At 39.7% G+C, this 19,745-nt stretch overlaps 1 protein-coding gene across 1 annotated transcript; it reads left to right on the forward strand.

The window, feature by feature from the left end:
* Positions 1 to 85: 85 nt before the first annotated feature.
* micall2b (mical-like 2b) lies at positions 86 to 17,853 on the forward strand. The gene is given in 16 exon segments (XM_074629797.1): positions 86 to 487; positions 3,072 to 3,120; positions 6,087 to 6,228; positions 6,316 to 6,503; positions 6,805 to 6,932; positions 7,756 to 8,653; positions 8,702 to 8,957; positions 9,842 to 9,899; positions 10,424 to 10,563; positions 10,786 to 10,850; positions 11,261 to 11,384; positions 11,515 to 11,617; positions 12,783 to 12,856; positions 12,944 to 13,058; positions 13,914 to 13,960; positions 15,681 to 17,853. Coding segments are annotated over 16 exon segments (2,616 nt in total). The 5' UTR covers positions 86 to 344; the 3' UTR covers positions 15,767 to 17,853.
* The last annotated feature ends 1,892 nt before the right edge of the window (positions 17,854 to 19,745 follow it).

Below are 19,745 nucleotides of genomic sequence, written 5' to 3' on the forward strand. Positions count from 1 at the left end.
GAAAGGAGAAACACAAAGGCTGAATGAGCTCCACCCAGATACCGCGTCACCATCGACCTTTCCCAGGTGTCACATCCAGTTTCTTCACATTTCCTTAGAGGGTGATTCCCACACACACATAATCACCAACACACAGTCTCTTACACAGAGTCCTGCTGCTGCCTGTCATTTCCTGGATCCAGCGTGTCCAAGCTGCTGTGGAAACTTTCACAAGTGTGTTTTGTTGGAGAGAGGAGGAGGAGGAGGAGGAAGAGGAGGAGGAGGGAGCTGCTCAGTGAGCCTCCAGCGGCGCTGCAGCTCTCAGCACACGGATCAGATCAGCTCTGCTCTACTCCGCTCCGGGGATGTCGGCGGTGAAGGCTCTGCAGCAGTGGTGCAAGCTCCGGTGCGACGGCTACCGGGATGTGTCCATCACCAACATGACCACGTCCTTCAGGGACGGCATGGCTTTCTGTGCTCTCATCCACAAACACAGACCTGATCTCATGTAAGTACTCAGACGAGCAGGAACTGAGGGAAGTTTTCTACACCAGTTCCTTCAGTGCTGCTTATTTCCTGCCTGTTCACAACATAAACTGTTTTAGAGAGGAAGGAGTTTTACTTTCCAGCTTTATGGTGCAGCTTTATGGTAGGTTTCTGCAGGTCTTTAATGAAAGGGAACTTTTATCTTCATGGGTCTGCAGGAAAAACAGGAGCAGGAGCTCAGCTGTGGAGCCACTATAACTCATATAGCCTATAGAGGTGGTGAAGTCTGCATGTTTGTACATGGATTTTAATGTTCTGCACAGTTTACCTGACTGCTAATGTGATCATCTCTGTCAATCCTGTTACTCAGTATTTATATTTGCAAAGTTGTAAACTTAAAGTGGCAGTAGGCAGAATATTTTTGGCATCATTGGGCAAAAATTCCATAATAATATTTCGGCATATTGTAATTCAAGTGTTCTGAGAGAAAACTAGACTTCTGCACCTCCTCATGGCTCTGTTTCAAAATCTAGCCTGTGACGGGAGACTTTGGCCAATCACAGGTCATTTCAGAGAGAGAGCGTTCCTATTGGCTGTTCATTTAACAGAGGCAGCTGTCAATCACTCGCAAACTCCGATCAAATGGTCAAACTAGGGAGCGGTGATCAAATATGAATTAATATTCTGTTACTGTAATGCCTATTTCTTGCCTCAAATGTTTTCAGAAACATCTTGTAGTGTTTAGCTGTAAAATGAGAAAGTTCGCTCCGGCTGGTGGGCGGTGCTTGGTATTTCCTCAACTGATCTCAACATGGCTCCCGGGTCACAGAGTTTTTAATGGGGGAGGGATCGCCTCGCTTCCCAGCACCGGACGCTCGATGGGCGGCCACTAGACGCAAGGCACTCTGCACCTGATTGGATAAATACTTTCCCTCATGGCACTCAGCTTTCTAACCGAAACCAAGAACGCGGCTTGTTTGGAAACTTTCTTGTCTTGTATCACCAACATGGTTCACCAAAATGTGTTTCTGAAAACATTTTATGCGAGAAATACGGTTAGTTTAAAAGTTTCTCGAGAGTATCCAGAGGCGGCGAGTCGCGTCGGACGCCTCTGATTTGCATAAAGTTCCTAGCTCTCAAGTTTATGCAAATGAGGAGCAGGCGACTTGACGGTTTGTCTCTCAAAGCGCACCCCAACGCTGCCAGATTGCATTGCACGACTACTTACATAATGAATGGGAAGCGTGGAAAGGACAGAGGCTGTGGTCACACACCATAAGAGGAACTGAATACCTAATAGTGAAATATAATCACTTCTGAATACTCGAATGTTGAAAATTTCACTTTGAAAACCATCCATCTGAATTTATGATCTGCATCTTCACACGCGTGAAGTTGAACATCTGGGATAACAAGTCTAAGCAATCGAGCCTGAATAGAATAATTTGCTTCCATAATAGCCACACATCTATTAGGCCTGAAATAACCTGGTCTCATAAACTCTTATTGAAATGCCATTTTAATGGTCAGCTATCACAGGCGTGTAGTTGACGGACATATCGCTTCAAATTTGACTTGTTCTTTCCACAAAACACTTAAAAACTGTTTTGTGTGTGTTTGTTCTTGTAGATGTTAATCAATGTTGCACAAACCTCTGCAACTATTAATGTTTACCATCATTGAATAACCTCTTGATTCATTATTAGATCAAGTTTTTCTTTATTTAGTTCATGGAATGTCAGAAATAAGTGTAAAATTCCCGTTACAAGTTCCCAGAACCCGGGGTGAAATCCTCATATTGTTTGTTTTGTCAGGTCAACAGTGCGAAGCAAGCAAGCAATTTTCTGTCTATTGTCTAATTGTTTCAGCTGTGTCAGCACTTGGAGCTGAAAATCAAAGTTGCATGGGATCTCATACAGTTTGTCTGTGTTGGTTTGAGATCTTGATCAAATGTTTGGCATTCAGGATTTATAGGAAAGTAAAAGCACATCTGCTCTGTGTTTTTCCCGGGACTTTCTGATAACTACCAGGGAATTTCCACCTGGGAATATTGGTTAATATTTGGTACTTGTCTTTTGATGGCCTACAAGATGTTCTGAGTTAGATGTTTCCATGTTAGGCTTTGGTTTAAATATTCCAAAGACTTGACTCATCATCTTTAGTCCGCCAGTTTTACACAGAGATGCCTGGTGTTGTTCCAGAGAAGCCATTACAGCAGACAGACAGTAGTTTCATTTTAGGAAGAGCTGCTCCAGTCTTTCCATTCCACTTTTTCCTTGCAGCCAGACGAGCGTGGCGGCACATTTCATGTTTACATGCTGAAGCACTAAACATTGGTTAAAGGCTTTACTTCAGTTTACTGAATTAGACACTCTCATGCCTGCAGGCTGAACTTTCTGTTCCAGCTGTTTGACAAACTGACATGAGATCATGTGTCACCACAGCGGCCGTGTAGTGAACTCATCAGTCACACTGTCATGATGATGTGACGGCGTTGCATGACTAAATAACACATGTTTAGGTCTCGACTGCTTGTAAACAAATGAATGAGGAAGGGAAGTTGGATCACGTGTGTTACACTCATTTTTTTTCCTCCTCTGTTGCAGCAACTTTGATTCATTGAAGAAGGAAGATGTTTATGAGAACAATAAACTGGTAAGACACGTTTACATTCTGCATTTTGACTTCTGACTGTTTTTAATTTGTGTTTACTGAGTACACACAGGGTTAGTATAGTAGATATACAGACATTCATGGTCCCCAGAGGATGAATCCTATTGACTGAAAGGGGAACTTCTGTATTTTTCAACTTGGACCCTATTTTCGCAATGTATTTGTGTCTAAGTGACTAATGGGGACAATAATTTCTTAAATAGGTCCAGTATTGAGTGATAACGATGTAACCGGCAGCTGCTAAACGAGCTGCGAAGGCAAGTGAGCAGCGTCAATATAATGTTACGTTACGTCCACTAAAAGTGTTTGTTTTTGCCACTGACAGGCTCAGATTGTTATTATAAGTGTCTGACAACATTATGGAAAGGACCCTACAGAGGAATAAACCATTTTTCTTACCTTTCTCTTGATCCGGTCTGTTTGATATTGTGTCCAAGTCCCGCTCAATGAGAAGTCTCGTTGTGAAATCTGAATATTCGTATATTTTGGCTCAAATAAATACGTACGGCCATCAAATTCAAAGACCTTGTCCACATTGTGGAAATCATCTAAATATTCAGCCATGACATTGAAAATCTTTTAGATAACACTAAGCTACACTTTCTGTACTCTAACACAACAAACTCTGCCCGGCTGGCACTCATGTTTCCACCATGGATGTATTCCACTATTCCACCGTTGTCTTCCAGCAACACGTCACCTCGCCATATTTCAGAACAATACTTCTCCTTGATCGAGACTCTTTCCATAATGTTGTCAGACACTTATAATAACAATCAGAGTCTGTCATGGCAAAAACAAGCACTTTTAGTGGACGTAAATGACGGTGCCAGCTTGCCCCAATAGGATCACATTGCAGCCCGTGAACAGCTGTCATCTACAGCGTTCTCCCTCAAAACTGGAACAGTTTCAGAAACTCAGAAACTGTTGTTGCTATTAGTCAGTTAGACATAAAAACATGGAAAAATCCAGAAGTTACCCTTTAAAGGTTCTCTGTGGAGTTTTAAACCTCTAGCAGTGATAAGGAGCTGTTTGTCTATGAGTGGGCCCCTGTTTTGTTTATCTCGGATGACATGATACAGTCCTACCAATGGTTTCACATTATTCCACTGATCAGTAGTTGGCGGTGACATGGCAAGATATGCTGCAATGAAGAAGAACACTAGAAGCTAGTAAACATGGATGTAAACAAAGCAGGATTTAAAATCCTAAAATAGATCCTGAAATACTTGATTTATTAATCACTAATTAAAGTAATTGTTACTTGCAGCCATAAATTGCTTCTAAGTGCGTGTTGACTCTGGATATTGCATCATCAAGATTAGGTAACAGGCAATTTTCAAAAGCGTCAGTGTTGAAACATAGCTGAAGATCCCAGTCATTGCCAAATATGGAGTGTTTTAGTCTGGGAACTTTGACATTGGCTTCTTCATTGCTTTCTTTACTTTCACTTTCTTCCCGGAGCTTCTTTACTGGATTTTGAGCTCTGCATGACAAAAACTCGACATTACTTTTACTCTTTAAAGTGATATTGAATAAAAGCCTAAATTAGCAGCCAGTATTTGACACTATTCAGGATAGTAACTGAAGCTGTAAGAACACATTAAGGTTAAAAACAACGATGAGCTGTAAGAGATTAAAGTGCACAGCAAAGTAAACAATGTTTTTATGGCTCTCTTGATCGTCTGATTACTGATTAAGTTCTGCCTCTGGTGCTCGGCGGCGGCCTGCCTCTACTTGTTGTTGTTTTCTGCTTCCATGGAATCCTCTCACTTTCACTCTGAACACACAAGGTGTAGACTCAACCTGTGCTCAGGAATTTTCCATTTGAAAAAAAGGATTTTATGTAGGATACGCAAAAAAACAAGACATGCATAATAGAAAACATTGATTTGAACAAAGAAAACACATGTCCACATCTATAGGTAGGACAGGCATCTAAAATCCAATGACAGGCACTCAAATTAACAATAAAAATAAAACAAATTTTATACAAATTAACTAGGGCTGTCAATCGGTTAAAATAGTTAATCGCGATTAATGGCAAATTAATCACAAATTTTTTATCTGTTCAAAATTTACCTTGCTTTATGCAAATGTATATATATATATATATTTATTATTAGAAATCAATTAACAACACAAAACAATGATAAATATTGTCCAGAAATCCTCACAAGTACTGCATTTAGCACAAAAAAATGCTTAAAACATAACATGGCAAACTCAAGCCCAACAGGCAACAACAGCTGTCAGTGTCAGTGTGCTGACTTGACTATAACTTGCCCAAAACTATATGTGATTATCATAAAGTGGGCATGTCTGTAAAGGGGAGACTCGTGGGTACCCATAGAACCCATTTTTATTCACATATCTTGCCAAAATTTCGTCAAAATTTTGCATAAGTTTGGAGCATTATTTAGCCTCCTTCTCAACAAGCTAGTATGACATGGTTAGTACCAATGGAAAACTGAGCACACTACAACCTAAAAATCACAAGTAGCATTAATGCATTAAAGAAATTAGTGGCGTTAAAACAATTTTGCGTTATATTGCGTTAACTTTGACAGCCCTAAAATTATCACTTTTTAAAAACGTAACATGTATCAGCGTTATTGTCGGTGTCAAAACACTGATTTTGGCAAAAACGTTTGAAAAAAATATACCTCAACCCGAAGAGAAGACTCTAAAGTAAAGCTCAAATAATAAAAAAACTAATTTAGGACACTCACAGTCGATAACATGCACTTGAATACTAAGTGAATATCTTGTATGAAGTGTGTTAAGATGCAGAAACATCAGTTTTTCAGTGAGGTCTCATAAAGTCAGACTCTCTGCTTTTCATGTGATTTATTGGTCCATTTCCATCTTTGGCTGCTCGGCCTAGATGCTATAAATCCACCCTGAGCTTCTTCTGTCTTGTTGGATAAAGTCAATGTTATTTGCAGGCGTTCAAGGTTGCGGAGGAGGAGTTGGGAATTCCAGCGCTGTTGGATGCAGAAGACATGGTGGCTCTTAAGGTTCCTGACCGCCTCAGTATCCTGACATACGTGTCCCAGTACTACAACTACTTCCATGGACGCTCCCCGAGTGAGTATCAGTGTCTCGCTGTGGCCGTCTCTTCCTTTGTTCCCTTCTTCTTTCTTTCTCATCCGTTTATCTGTGTGCTCGCTGCAGTTGGTGGTTTGGGCGGTATAAAGCGGCCAGCTGACGGCCCCACAGACGAACCGTCAGGGAAGAAGAACCAGGCGGTGGCGTCGAAGGTGTTTCCCTCTTCTAAACCGGCCAGAGAGAACAGCCCTCCCCCCTCTTCCAACATCTCAAGGCCCTCTCCTTCTCCAAGACAAGCCAGAAATGCCACAAAGGTAACCTTTACTGCCTGAATACTTTACACAACCATTACTAATAGTGACCAGAAAGTGAAAAAAGGCTTGTTTTTTGAATTACTTCATGAGAAATGTGGAAGTTTGCAAAGTCAAACACATTTAAGATGACCCAAATACCTACAATTGTTGTGTCTGTACCAAACTACTGTTCAAAAACCCCCAAAAAACCCTGCATTGCCTCAGAGAAGTTACAGCAAGTGAGGTAAAAGATGATTAGTCATGAATCAAGTGTTATTTCCGCCTCATGTAACCTCTCTCACCCTCTCTTCCCCTCTTCTAGGATGTTGTGGGTGAGAGATCCCACCAGACGGGCACCCTGAGTAACAAATGTGTGTCCTGCAACAAGCATGTTCACCTGGTGCAGCGACATCTAGTGGACGGGAAGCTCTATCACAGGAACTGTGCAAAGTAAGAACCCTTGTCAATTCCTTTAATCGTAACTGATCCGTATAATCTGTGGAGTCTGGAGTGTGCCACGTGAACAATTAGAGACATTTTTAATTCTTAATGAAACTCGAAGTAGAATTAAAATTAATTGATAAATCTAAAAAAAAGCAATTATGAATTGATTAATTAAATTAGCATTTAAATGATGCATTAAAAGAGTTCTCCACTGATTTTTTATTGCACTCCTACACCACTGTCAGACTCACAATGGACAAAATTGATGCAGCAGAAGCAGACAAATTCTTCTTTGTCATACAGTAAGTTGATGCATATATTACCCACAATGCAACTCGACCGCTGACAGTTCAGTTGGAGATTGCGTATGTTATGCTGATAGCGGCTCTTTACCTGTGTCCTGATTATCATATTCCATGTCAAGGTCCATTTGTGTAACATTTACAGTTTTAACTTCATGATCGCTTTAAAGGGACAGTTCACCCCAAAATCAAAAATACATATTCTTCCTCTTTCCTATAGTGCTATTCATCAATCTAGATTGTTTTGATGTGAGTTGCCAAGTGTTGGAAATATCAGCCGTAGAGATGTCTGCTTCCTCTTGAATACAATGGAACTAGATAGCACTCAAGTTTGTGGTGCTCAAAATGCCAAAAATGCATTTGAAAAACTCAACAGCAATGTCTCTTTCCAGAAATCATGACCTGGTTACTCAAGTTAATCCACACACCTTGTTGTGAGCAGTGTCACGTAGGAACTAACACTGTGGGAGTCATGTGTGCGAAGCATTTTGTAACGACTACATGTCTTTGTGCTTTCTGTCTTTCAGGTCACTGACGCCTACAAACCCACCTGCACCTTTCAGAGTTTTACCCACAAACACTCCTGTTTCCAGATTTAGTCCTCTGCCAGACTCCACTAAAACCAGCACAACTACTCCCGCTCATACACCCTCCAGACCAACACCACCATGGCTGACAGAGAAATCCAGCACCCCTCCCAGCTTCTCCACCACTCTTTCTCCTTCTCCGTCTCCTTCCCGGCCTGCTTCAAGTCTCTCTTCTGCTGCTAAAGACACTCCGACATCTGTTGTCTCCAAACCCGAGCCTTCACGGACTACATTTCAATCTACCTTCACCACCACACCAACGACCACTTCTAACAACACCAGGCCCACTCCTGCTCCTCGTGCCTCAACCACGGCGGCCAAGACTCTGCAGTCCAAGCTCAATTTCTTCCAATCGGATAACGCCGCTAGCGAGGAAGAGAAAAAGACTACAACCACCAACATAGTCATAAATAAATGGCCGAATGTGACCGGTAAGGGCCAGGAGGTCACAACAGGGCAGGCCGTCACTGTGGTTGTGAATGTTGGTGGTTTTGGCAGAAAGGAAGCGAATGTGAGCGTGGACACAGGTAGGGAGGGAGCTAAACCAGCTGGTGGAGGTCCAGATTCAAAGATGAAATCAGCTGGTGGAGGTCCAGATTCAAAGATGAAATCAGCTGGTGGAGGTGCAGATTCAAAGATGAAATCAGCTGGTGGAGGTGCAGATTCAAAGATGAAATCAGCTGGTGGAGGTGCAGATTCAAAGATGAAATCAGCTGGTGGAGGTGCAGATTCAAAGATGAAATCAGCTGGTGGAGGTGCAGATCCAAAGACAAAAGCAACAGCAGCAGCCTTCATCTCCAAAAAACTGGCTGAGGAGAACAACAATAACAACAAGTGAGTAATGAAACACACTCACATACAGTACATGTTTGTCTAGACTTAATAGTATCTTGCATTGGCCTGACCTCTAGTGGTGAATAGTAGCATTTAATCTCTGATCAGACCTCCTGAAGGGGAGACTCCAAAGAAGGAGACGGTGGGTGCCAGAGGGAGGAAGCTGCTGAAAGTTGACCGGTCAATCCTCGCTGACCTGGAGACCGAAAAATCCCGGACTCCGAGCCCGGCCGCTAAGAGTGGACTCAGAGACAGAACCCCAGATAGAGGCGCGCCAAAGCCCCGCAGTGCATCACCCAACACCTCAGGTTAAACTCACACACTCTGATAACTGTACATAGAGGAGTTTAGTCTGGTATAATGCATGTTTGTGGAGTGGGAAACCCTGATTTGTGTATGATACAATTTATGAGAAAGTGCTTGTTGTACTTGTTCAGAGCAGTGATTCTCAAAGTGGGATCTGTGGCACTCTGCCAGGGGCTCCATGAAGTTTTCAGATTCATTTATTTAAATGATCATTTTATAATTTATAGGTCTGTCAATCGATTAAAATAGTTAATTGCGATCAATCACAAAATAATCACCTATTTTTTATCTGTTCAAAATGTACCTTAAAGGGAGATTTGTCAAGTATTTAATACTCTTATCAACATGGGAGTGGGCAAATATGCTGCTTTATGCAAATGTATGTATATATTTATTATTGGAAATCAATTAACAACACAAAACAATGACAAATATTGTCCAGAAACCCTCTCAGGTACTGCATTTAGCATAAAAAATATGCTCAAATCATAACATGGCAAACTGAAGCCCAACAGGCAACAACAGCTGTCAGTGTGTCAGTGTGCTGACTTGACTATGACTTGCCACAAACTGCCGACTAATCCAGCTATTTCAGTCAGTATCGGTCTGATATCCGATCCGGTATCGGTATCGGTGCGTCCCTAAAATTTACCATCAACACTGATTAATTGTTATTTGCATAAAAGGTGGCAAATTTTCCCTTTTACGAGTCAGCCTGTTACTTCAACCTGTACACTAACCTCTGTGCAAAGGAGCTCCTTGTTCCTCTGGGGATCCTTTGTAACAAAACAATAGAAATAGGAACTGATATTTGATGGGACTCTGGTGATGGAAGTAAACCTGGTGGTGTAAAACATTAAAGTTTTGATTTCCTTTTTCTCATCAGCATCTGAAAACAAAGACTCTCCTGCAGACTGGAGGTCGAAGCTCAAACCCATCGCCAAGTAAGACTTATTTATTCACTTATTATACCATATTTCTGGTTAATTCCTTGCCCTCACTGGCTCAGTTCCTATTGTCATAGCTCCAGCAGGGTGTATCTGTACGTGGGCGAGCTCACAGCATATCAACATCTCTTCCCCCCTCCGATGTCCTGTCCATCCATCCATCCTTTGATCCTGTCTTTCATCCATCTATCCAACCTTTCCGTCCCACAGGATGCCTGTACCTGCTGCTCCTCCAAATGGCTCGGCCATCATTTGCAGTCAGAGCTTTCAGCCTCTCCTCTTCCGCCACATGCATGTGAGCCCCAAATGGTGTCAAGACTGAGTAGAGTCCTCCGCGGTGCAACATATGCTCAGTGCTCAGAGTTCCTTTCCCCCGGATGACCTTTCCTCCCACTCTCATGAATCAAAACTAAGGGCTGCAGCAAGACAGAAAGGGGACTACTTGTAGGAGCAGATAAATGGCCATTAATTAAATTCTGTCTCTTTTTCCTCTTTTCTGCTCGTCCTCCATCCATCCACAGACCTGCTGGTCCCACACAGTCCTCTCCTAAACCATGGAGGGCTAACGGAGCCGGAAAGACTCCAGAGCTGCCTGTCAGGCCTTCTCCACCCTCTCATCTGCCCACCCCGGACGTCTCTGTCACTCCACCTGCAGCAAAGGGTAACATGGGCACCTGTGCTGTAATGTTGTTCTGTTTAAATGCAATTTGGACAAAAAATATACCTGCACATTGCACATCTTTTTCTCAATTCCTCTTTTATTCTACATGGGCACATCACATGACAATGTTTCTACCACAAATGGTCTTCCTCCCTCTTCCGTCTTTGTTCTTAACTTTGTTTTAATATTTATTTTCTGAGTTATAACTCTTTCTTTTTTCAGGTTTCCTGAATGGTCCGAAAGTCCCAACTGCAAATGGTACCAAGTCAGAGTCAAAGATTTCCAAGGTATGTGAACCTTAGATGGACAATAAGTTGGCTTCAGCTTAAAGTTAGGCTATATCAAATAATATTAAATGTAATCCCTTTGAGGTTTTTATTGTTTGTTCAGTCAAAATAAGCATCTAGAAGATGACACTTTGAGCCAGTGAGTTTAGTTTATTGCATTGTATAAACTCTTTTTAATTAAATGTGTGTCAAAACTAAGTAAATTCAATTTTAATTTATTTAATTACTGATTTGTAGTAAAAGTAAAAAAAATAAATTATCTTTTACTGCTTTCTTCACACTAAGATGTAAGGATGTTATTTAATAAAAGCAATGGGATCACTAATTTATGTTCACCTGTGCTCTTTACCTATGTTTTGGTTCATATCTTCCATTTAATTTGTGCATGTTTGTGTGTGTTTCATCTGTAGACGAAACCAGACTACATTAACAAAGATGACATCATGAAGGAACTGCAGGAGATTGAAGATAATTTGAACGAGTGGGAGAAGAGGGGAGTGGAGCTGGAGGTGAAGCTCCGCAGCAGTGAGGAAGGTGAGATAATAAACACATAACTCATACTGTATATGAGCCTCGTCTTCAGTCGGGAGTGAAAAGAGAGGCAGATTCAGAGGAAGGGAGTGTACAGGATATGGGATTAACTGTGTGTGTGTTTGTGTGTCAGAGGGTGAAGATGACTCTCTCATGGATGGGCTCATGGTCGAGTGGTTCAGCTTGATCAGGAACAAGCAGGTGGCGATGCGCCGCGAGTCTGAACTGGTCTACATGTGAGTAAACACATACACGCACACACTTAGAAAAGGCAAAGGGGCATGCCACAATTTTAGCGATTAGTGAAACAGACTTGTGGCCAGAAGGTTGACAGTTTGAATTCCCAGTGTCCTCCCTCCTCCGTCCCACAGCAGGGCGTCCTGGAACGAGACAGCTCACCCCCCCACTGGCTGCAGTGTGAAGCAGGATGCTGCTTAACTGCACACATGCACTGCAATTATTCCGTTCATAAATTAATGTCAACCCTCTACCTCTACCAAGGCCTTTTAAAGGCAAATGAGGACAAACAATATGAAAAAAAACCTGTATTTGAATCCAGATCTGCATTAAGATTCACACATTGTTAGAAATCATGGGGATTTTAGGAAAATAACTTAACAATGGCAACACTGTGCTCATGAACACTTAGTATTGTACCATTTAAAGCTGCTCTAATCAATATTTTTATGTCAACAATAGACCAATTGACCATGAGATTTGTGACAAGGGTGGCTCATTATATCCTGCCTCACACCCGAGTGTTTTAGTGTCTTTTAGCTCATTGTTTTGGTTTTACGGACTGCAACTTTATTGTTTTGGTTCACTCACACCGCTCTTATCAGCGTAATTTCCAGTCTCAAAAACCCACCGTACACTATACCTGCCAAGCACCAAAAGGTAGTCTGGCAAAGTTAGCGACAAGCTGGTGACCATAGTCGAGCATTTAGCAGCTAAAGAGACAGATATTTCACTCTGGAAGTGGTGGAGACCAACAACAGAGCTAAAAGGTGAATATTGGCTTTTGATGATTTTGCTGTTTTTAATGGCTCCAAAAATGTGAAGTTTGTCAGGTGGCATTAGAGGAAAGGCCATGATAATAATAAAAAGATATTCCAATGACAAAAAATTTGAGCATAAATTCTTGATCTTGTGTTTAGTAGTTTGGCAACTCAGTGTCCTTAATGTACTTAATAGTTTTTGCCAGAACTTTCAACTGCATCTCACGTAAATGTGTTTAGGCAGTATAATAACGGTAAAGCTCATATGAATAGATATGTGTTGAAGGAATTAAGCGAAACAAAATTTGTCAAACAACCAGACTAAAGACATACAATTCTAGGCAATACTTACAAATACAAAAAACTATTTAGATTCATATTTGTATGTTGTTTTTATGTGTAGTGGGAAAACCCAGGATCTGGAGGAAGAGCAGCCCAGTGTTGAGCTGGAGCTCAGGAGGCTGATGGAAAAACCAGGTGAGAGTTTGGGGGGAACGAACACATTCAACACAACATGACACAGATCGAACATCTCAGACTGAAACGTGTTTTGTGTTTGAGCAGAACGTCAGAAAACATCTTGGGACCGGAAGAGAGAGGAGGAGCTGATGGCCAAACTGTTTGAGATCGTCAATGACAGAAACGCTATTGTAGAAGGTCTGGATGAGGACAGACTCAGGTGTGTTTATACAACCTCAGCAGAGGTTATTTGGGGCAAAGCTGCTGGGTAATACTTTATAAAAACCATCATTGATAAATGGTAAATTGATAGTTAATTAAACTTAAATAATATTTATTTTACTGTTAACAATGAAATGATAATAATAATAATAATAATAATAATAACAATAATAATAATAATAATAATAATAATAATAATAATAATAATAATAATAATACATTTTATTTGGTGGCGCCTTTCAAGACACCCAAGGACACCTTACAAATATAAAATAATACTCAAGTAGATAAAAACAGCCAGACATGACTAAGACACTAGCAGAGCAGACATATCAAGAGACGTTTAGGCAGACACATATGATGGACTGATGGACACTACAGTGAATATGCCAGTTTGAACAGGTGAGTTTTGAGATGAGATTTGAATGTTGTGATAATAATTAATAATGTTTACTTATTATTAGTAGTGCTATAATCTGTTATTTCATCATAAGTTTGTATAATATAAAATAATTAGTTTATAAATTCTATATTGTATCAAAGCTGATGAGTGACGATAACAATTATATTCTGATTACATTAGTAAAGTATTTATCAACAGTTTAATGTTGCACACATCATTCTAACATTTTATATAAAGTATTTGTTAATGATTACCAAATAATCTGTTAACCTTTAAGAAATCGTTTGTAAAACACTTATAAACATAGAGTACAGAGCCAAGACAACAAAATGTTTCACTGCCCTAGTACTCACAGATTGCATCGTATGTATAAATACAGCATATACAGTATATGCTCATACAGGTATAAACTGCTGTTAATCTCTGTTTGCTTTTTGTGTGTTTTCTCAGGGAGGAAGAGGAGGACGTGGAGCTAGACAAGATGATGTTGAATTTCAGTGAGTGTCTGAAACACCTCCACAGACCCCCCTTCCCTCCGCTCTGTTCATTAGTTATCACAACCTCCATGTCACTGCAACTTAGTTGGCTTATAAATTATCCAATTGAAGATTTCCATCATGGACGCCTCTAATTGAAGTAGATAGAATTCTCATCGTGGTTTATGGACGTGTGTGTGTGTGTGTGTGTGTGAGCTGCATTTTTTACCGGGCGATGTTTTCATCTCATTTGATCTAATGACTGCTAATGGAAAAAGCATCAAACAAAATGCTCCCCCTCTTTTTTTTGTCAGCGCCGTTTCCTATTAGACAAATGGATAATGTAGCTGGTTAATTTGACCCTCTGATAGAATAGAGTTAAAGCCGGCTTCATTTGCAATTCATGACCGGGAAAAGCAGGGCTGAAAATTGAGGAGATTTATTGAACTTCAGTGAAAGGTCGTTATGTTGCAGCGAGTGAATGCCGACCGTGGGCTAAAGACTAGCCATTTCATTTTAATGTATTCGTAAAGTTAATGCCAAAGTTTCACAGTTCATTCCCGCTCTGAGTGCAGTCATGTGATCGTTTACACACACACACGTTAGGTAAATGCTACTTTATACCACGGCCACGGAAAATACCACTTTTTGATTTCCTGGCAGGTGTTTTTTTTAAAATCTTGTATCAGGACATCTCAGACAAAGGTTAACTGACATGCTGACATTAGACTGCACGTAACCACGGCAACGGTGCTTCTGCTATGTGAACCCTCGCTGGTGAAGCAGACCGAGCTTATGAGTTAAACTGACTAAAAAACAAACTTTAAACACAACCTGTGGACACAGCTCTTTTTGCTTGTGATAAATGGTTGTGGTATAAGCACAATAATGCATGCAGAACTGCACTAATATAAAAATTAGGGCTGTCAAAGTTACCCGCAATAATAACGCCTTAACGCAAATTCATTTTAACGGCACTAATTTCTTTAACGTATTCAACATTCATTATTATTAGTTATTTTCAGACGGATATCGCTGTTTGTTGTGTGTAGAGATGTGTATGTGTACAGTATTGCAGCAATAGAGACAGAAAGACAGAAGAACATGTCAGCCTGCTGCGCTGTGAAGCTTCAAATACCTTCGAATAATTCTCACCAAAGCTTCGAAGCCCAAAAAATGGTATTTGGGACAGATGTCGTCCCTCAAATCCAACTCCTTTCTTGCCTCTGACAAAGATTGAGTAAAAATAAACATAGAACTATTATTTGCATACAAGTAGGTGAAAAAATAGGTGTATATATAACAAGTAATAATGACCAACAACATATAATGTGGCTATAAACAAGTCAAATGTTCTGTAGATTGTAAACTAATACAAATAGTGCAAAGAAATATTCTTGTCATGTTATAGCTAACTTAGCTTTAATGTTTAGCACTTCTGAAGTGACATATACATGACATATTTAAAGCAGCATTAATCAGATTTTTTGGCCGCTTCGGTGCAGAACCTTAAAAACAAATCACACAGGTTTGGGATATTATGGGTTTATCAAGTTGATTTATTAGCAAACTACTACAAAGCTTTTCATGTGCTGCAAACAGTACTTTTAAAATCAGATTTTCCAATTTTTTTATAATCCTAAATGTAAAAGCTGATTTGAGTTGATTACTTTTACCAATCTCACCTGTCATGTTTACCTCTGTGTCATCTTTTAACTATCCTCCTCTTCTCCTCTCTCAGACATAAAGAAAGACAAACAAGACAAACCAAAGAAAAAGTCTCCGATGTCCAAACTGTTCAATTGGGGGAACAAGAAGGAGGGATGATGCTCTGCAGAACACAGCGCTGCTACTGTCTTTGATGTGTGTGTTTTTTTGCTGCTCTTGTTGTAGTCTTAATGTCAGTGTACTCAGCCTGTGATTCATGGGATAACACTGATGGTGTGTATGTGTGTGTGTATGTGTGATCTGTCATTTTAAGCGCTTTTAGAAAAATGCCCTTCCCTCTGTCGACTGCATCACTCAAGATCTGACGTTACTCCTGCCACACACACACACACACCCCCACACATGCACGCAAGCACACACAGATGATGTTGAGGGGTTAATGACTCACCAGCCGTGATGTGATTGGGTTCAGCGCTCCGGTTGTTAGTTTTAATACCCTTCTAGTCTTAATCTGTCTACTTAATGCTCTCTCTCTCTCTCTCACACACACACACACATACACACAAACTCACAAACTCACACACATTTCCTCCTTATATCTTCTTTCATGTGCAACTTATTGAAATGTTGGTTGTGTACAGTAACACTAGAGATGCTAATAGGAGTTAAAGAACAGAGGTCAGACAGCTGTTTCTTGCTCGCTGCTCATGTTTCGGTCCAGAATACCAGACTAACGTCAGGGTCACTCTCTGACCTTGTTGTAGTCGATTACATGTTGAACTGCTTTTAAACTCAAAGGTCACGCTCCCTGTCGTTTTCTCTCAAATACAGCACTCATTTTTTTTTCTTGGACAACAACAACTTTTCTCAGAGCGCTGCCCTTTGATAAGGACAAGTTTTAAAAAAAAAATTTCTTTATATTACGGCTGTCAAACGTTTGAAATATTTAATCGCGATTAATGACATGATTGTCTAGTTAATCACAAATGAATCACACCTTTTTATCTGTTCAAAATGTACCTTAAAGGGAGATTTGTCAAGTATTTAAAATTCTTATTAACATGGGAGTGGGCAAATATGCTTGCTTTATGCAAATATATGTATATATTTATTATTGAAAATCAATTAACAACACAAAACAATGACTAATATTGTCCAGAAACCCTCACAAGTACTGCATTGAGCATAAAAAAATGCTCAAATCATAACATGGCAAACTGCAGCCCAACAGGCAACAACAGCTGTCAGTGTGTCAGTGTGCTGACTTGACTATGACTTGCCCCAAACTGCATGTGATTATCATAAAGTGGGCATGTCTGTAAAGGGGAGACTCTTCTACATAAAATGATGTCTGAGTCTGAGAAGACATAATCACTCTTTAGTTGAACTTGTCACAGCCTGTAGGTATATGCAATTTATGATGCAAGTATCGGCATAGCTTTGTTTTAAGGGCTGGAAACCACTGTGCCAGAAACACACACTTATTTGCATACAGCATTTCACTCTTGAGCTTTGGGAGCAGTAGATGGTGAAGGTTCACTTACTAATGATTTAGAGATTTCAACTGCATATTAAGCTCTTCATTCAGCGACTATGATCCTTACAGAATGAAGTGAGCTCGGATTCTCTTCATCATATACAAACTGATATTTTTTTAATAATACATTTATGAGTTAATGCATATCTGATGCTCAAAGATAGTTGCAAGAAAGTCACTAGATGTCTTTTGGCTGTTTCATGGCCGTTTTACTTTCTAATCATGTTCTTCTCTACTTGAATATGTGGTTTTACGGTTGACTAGAGGAAAAGGATTAATCTGGTTTGTGTCATGTGACTCACAGGTTTAAGTATTCAAACTAAAAGCAGGAGTTGACTGGATGTTTTTGAGTCTTAGGAACACAAGAACTGGTCCATATTGGATCTGGATCTGTACATATTATTACATCTAACTGTTTAGTTTGTGAGTGTCATAATATATTACTTTTGGAGAGGCACTGAAGCAAACTTTAAATTTCTGTGTCATGACCAAACTGCTCAGTTTCAACACAACTAGTTGGTACTACACACAATTTATAATTTTGTATATATGTTAATGTTCTTGTGCCCTTTGTTCTGATTTATCTCAGCTGTATATATGTTGTATAAAGTTGGTAATTACAGCAGTCTGATTATAAAATGGAGAAACTGGACTTTAAACCAATAACTGTAATAAATCTACTTAGATTTTAATAAAAATATTAATTGATCATGGTTCTCTCATATTGTGATATTCACTTATATAGAAATAGAATACATAACTAATGGTGAATGTAATTAATGCTAAACCACCTTAATTTAACGCAGCGGCTCCTGAGGGAACAGATTTACCTAAGTGCTTAGTAGTATTACTTACTTAAATTAGTTAAGAGTTAAAATTAGGGCATGTATTTTGGTAGTTTTATTCAGGCTCTGTACTGTTTTGATCATATTTGGCCCAAGCATGACTTATCATTGGTCTTTTAAAAGAGTTAAAGTGCTGGAGTGATGATGCATTTTCTGTGTAAAAACACCAGGAGGCAGCATGAGACTTTCCATGTCACTGGAGCTCACACACAGCATGAATCCCTTTGTATCTTCTGGTCTGTAGAACCGACAAATATGCACATGCATACAAGGTCCAACCCAGACTCAGAATGAAAGACACATGGAGTTCATATTTTTTTAGATTTATCTTATAAAGGAAGTTTTCAGCTTTGGATTGTTCTTCTGTTCTCACTCCTGCAGAAAGACAACACAAGCCTCACTCTCTGTTATCACTTCTCCAATGGAACTATTACATAATACACATGGTTTCACATACATTTAATTTTCTCTTGTCAAGTGTGACAGTAAAAGCTGAAAATAAAACATAGAATTTGATTGGTGTTAACCGTCAGTAATAATCTTTAAATCTCCTTTGCTTCAGCAACTTCGCTGCTGCAGAGGAATCTTGTTTTCTGCACTACAAACGCATAAAACTTTTCAAAAACAGCGAGGAAAGATATGACAATTTAAATGACAAATTAGCTTTGAAGGGCTTTACAATCTGTACGGCATACGACAAAAAAATAATACTCAATAATAACTCATTAATAACATATTTCTGCAAGGGGACAAGAAAAAGAAAAGTAGTTATTATAAGGATATAGAGGTTGTGATGCTCAAGACGGAAAGGAGAACGTATGGGCACTGACAAGAATAGCCAGTTTTCGTATGTTTGTATCCCCAACTTGTACTGTTATCTATCAGGGGTGTAGTTAGGAAATCCAGGCCCACCTTTTTACATAAAAATAATCTTACTGCCCCTTGCTGCAGCTGTGAGTCCATCACCACAACACTTACTAATGAAGGCATTTTAGATGGTCCTATAGCAGAGAACAAAATATGTTATTTGTCATTTTTGAGATTTTAAGACACAGAATAATATAAAGTAGAAACATTTCTGGTGTGTTCTTAGTTTTTTACCAAACATTGAGCATTAAAACCATCTTGTATCATCTTACCTGTAAAAGCTGCATGAGGAATGAGAACACATCAGGGTTATTATAGGAAACTAAAACAAAAATAAACAGTGAAAAATATTTTTATATAAACTGAAACTAAACACAAACTATATCCTTTAAAGAAACAGTGTAGCATTTAGGGGGATCTATTGGCAGAAATGGAATATAATATTAATAAGTATGTATTTTAAGAATCGTGTTTTCGTTACCTTAGAATGAGCAGTTTATATTTACATAGGGAGTGGGACTCTTCACTGAGTCCGCCATGTTTCTACACTAGTCCAGAACGAACAAACCAAACACTGGCTCAAGATTGAGCCATTCACACTTTTGCATTTTCATGTCAGCCACCGTAGTTCTCCTACACGCTTGGCACGCGGGAGAAGTTTCAGTTGGTTGCAATCCGCTACCTCACCACTAGATGACACCAAATCCTACACACTGCACCTTTAAGAAAAACTAAAACTAAAGTGATATGATTTTGCCTGAGTACTAAATTAATACAAATAAATATGAACATAAACTCATTAGTTTTTTAGTGATAATAGATCCCTACCGAAATGAATTTCCGTCAACTCTGCTTCACTAAAGTAGCACAAAGATTAAACATTGTGGCC

The sequence above is a fragment of the Sebastes fasciatus genome, chromosome 3 (assembly GCF_043250625.1).
Source record: "Sebastes fasciatus isolate fSebFas1 chromosome 3, fSebFas1.pri, whole genome shotgun sequence".
Taxonomy (NCBI): domain Eukaryota; kingdom Metazoa; phylum Chordata; class Actinopteri; order Perciformes; family Sebastidae; genus Sebastes; species Sebastes fasciatus.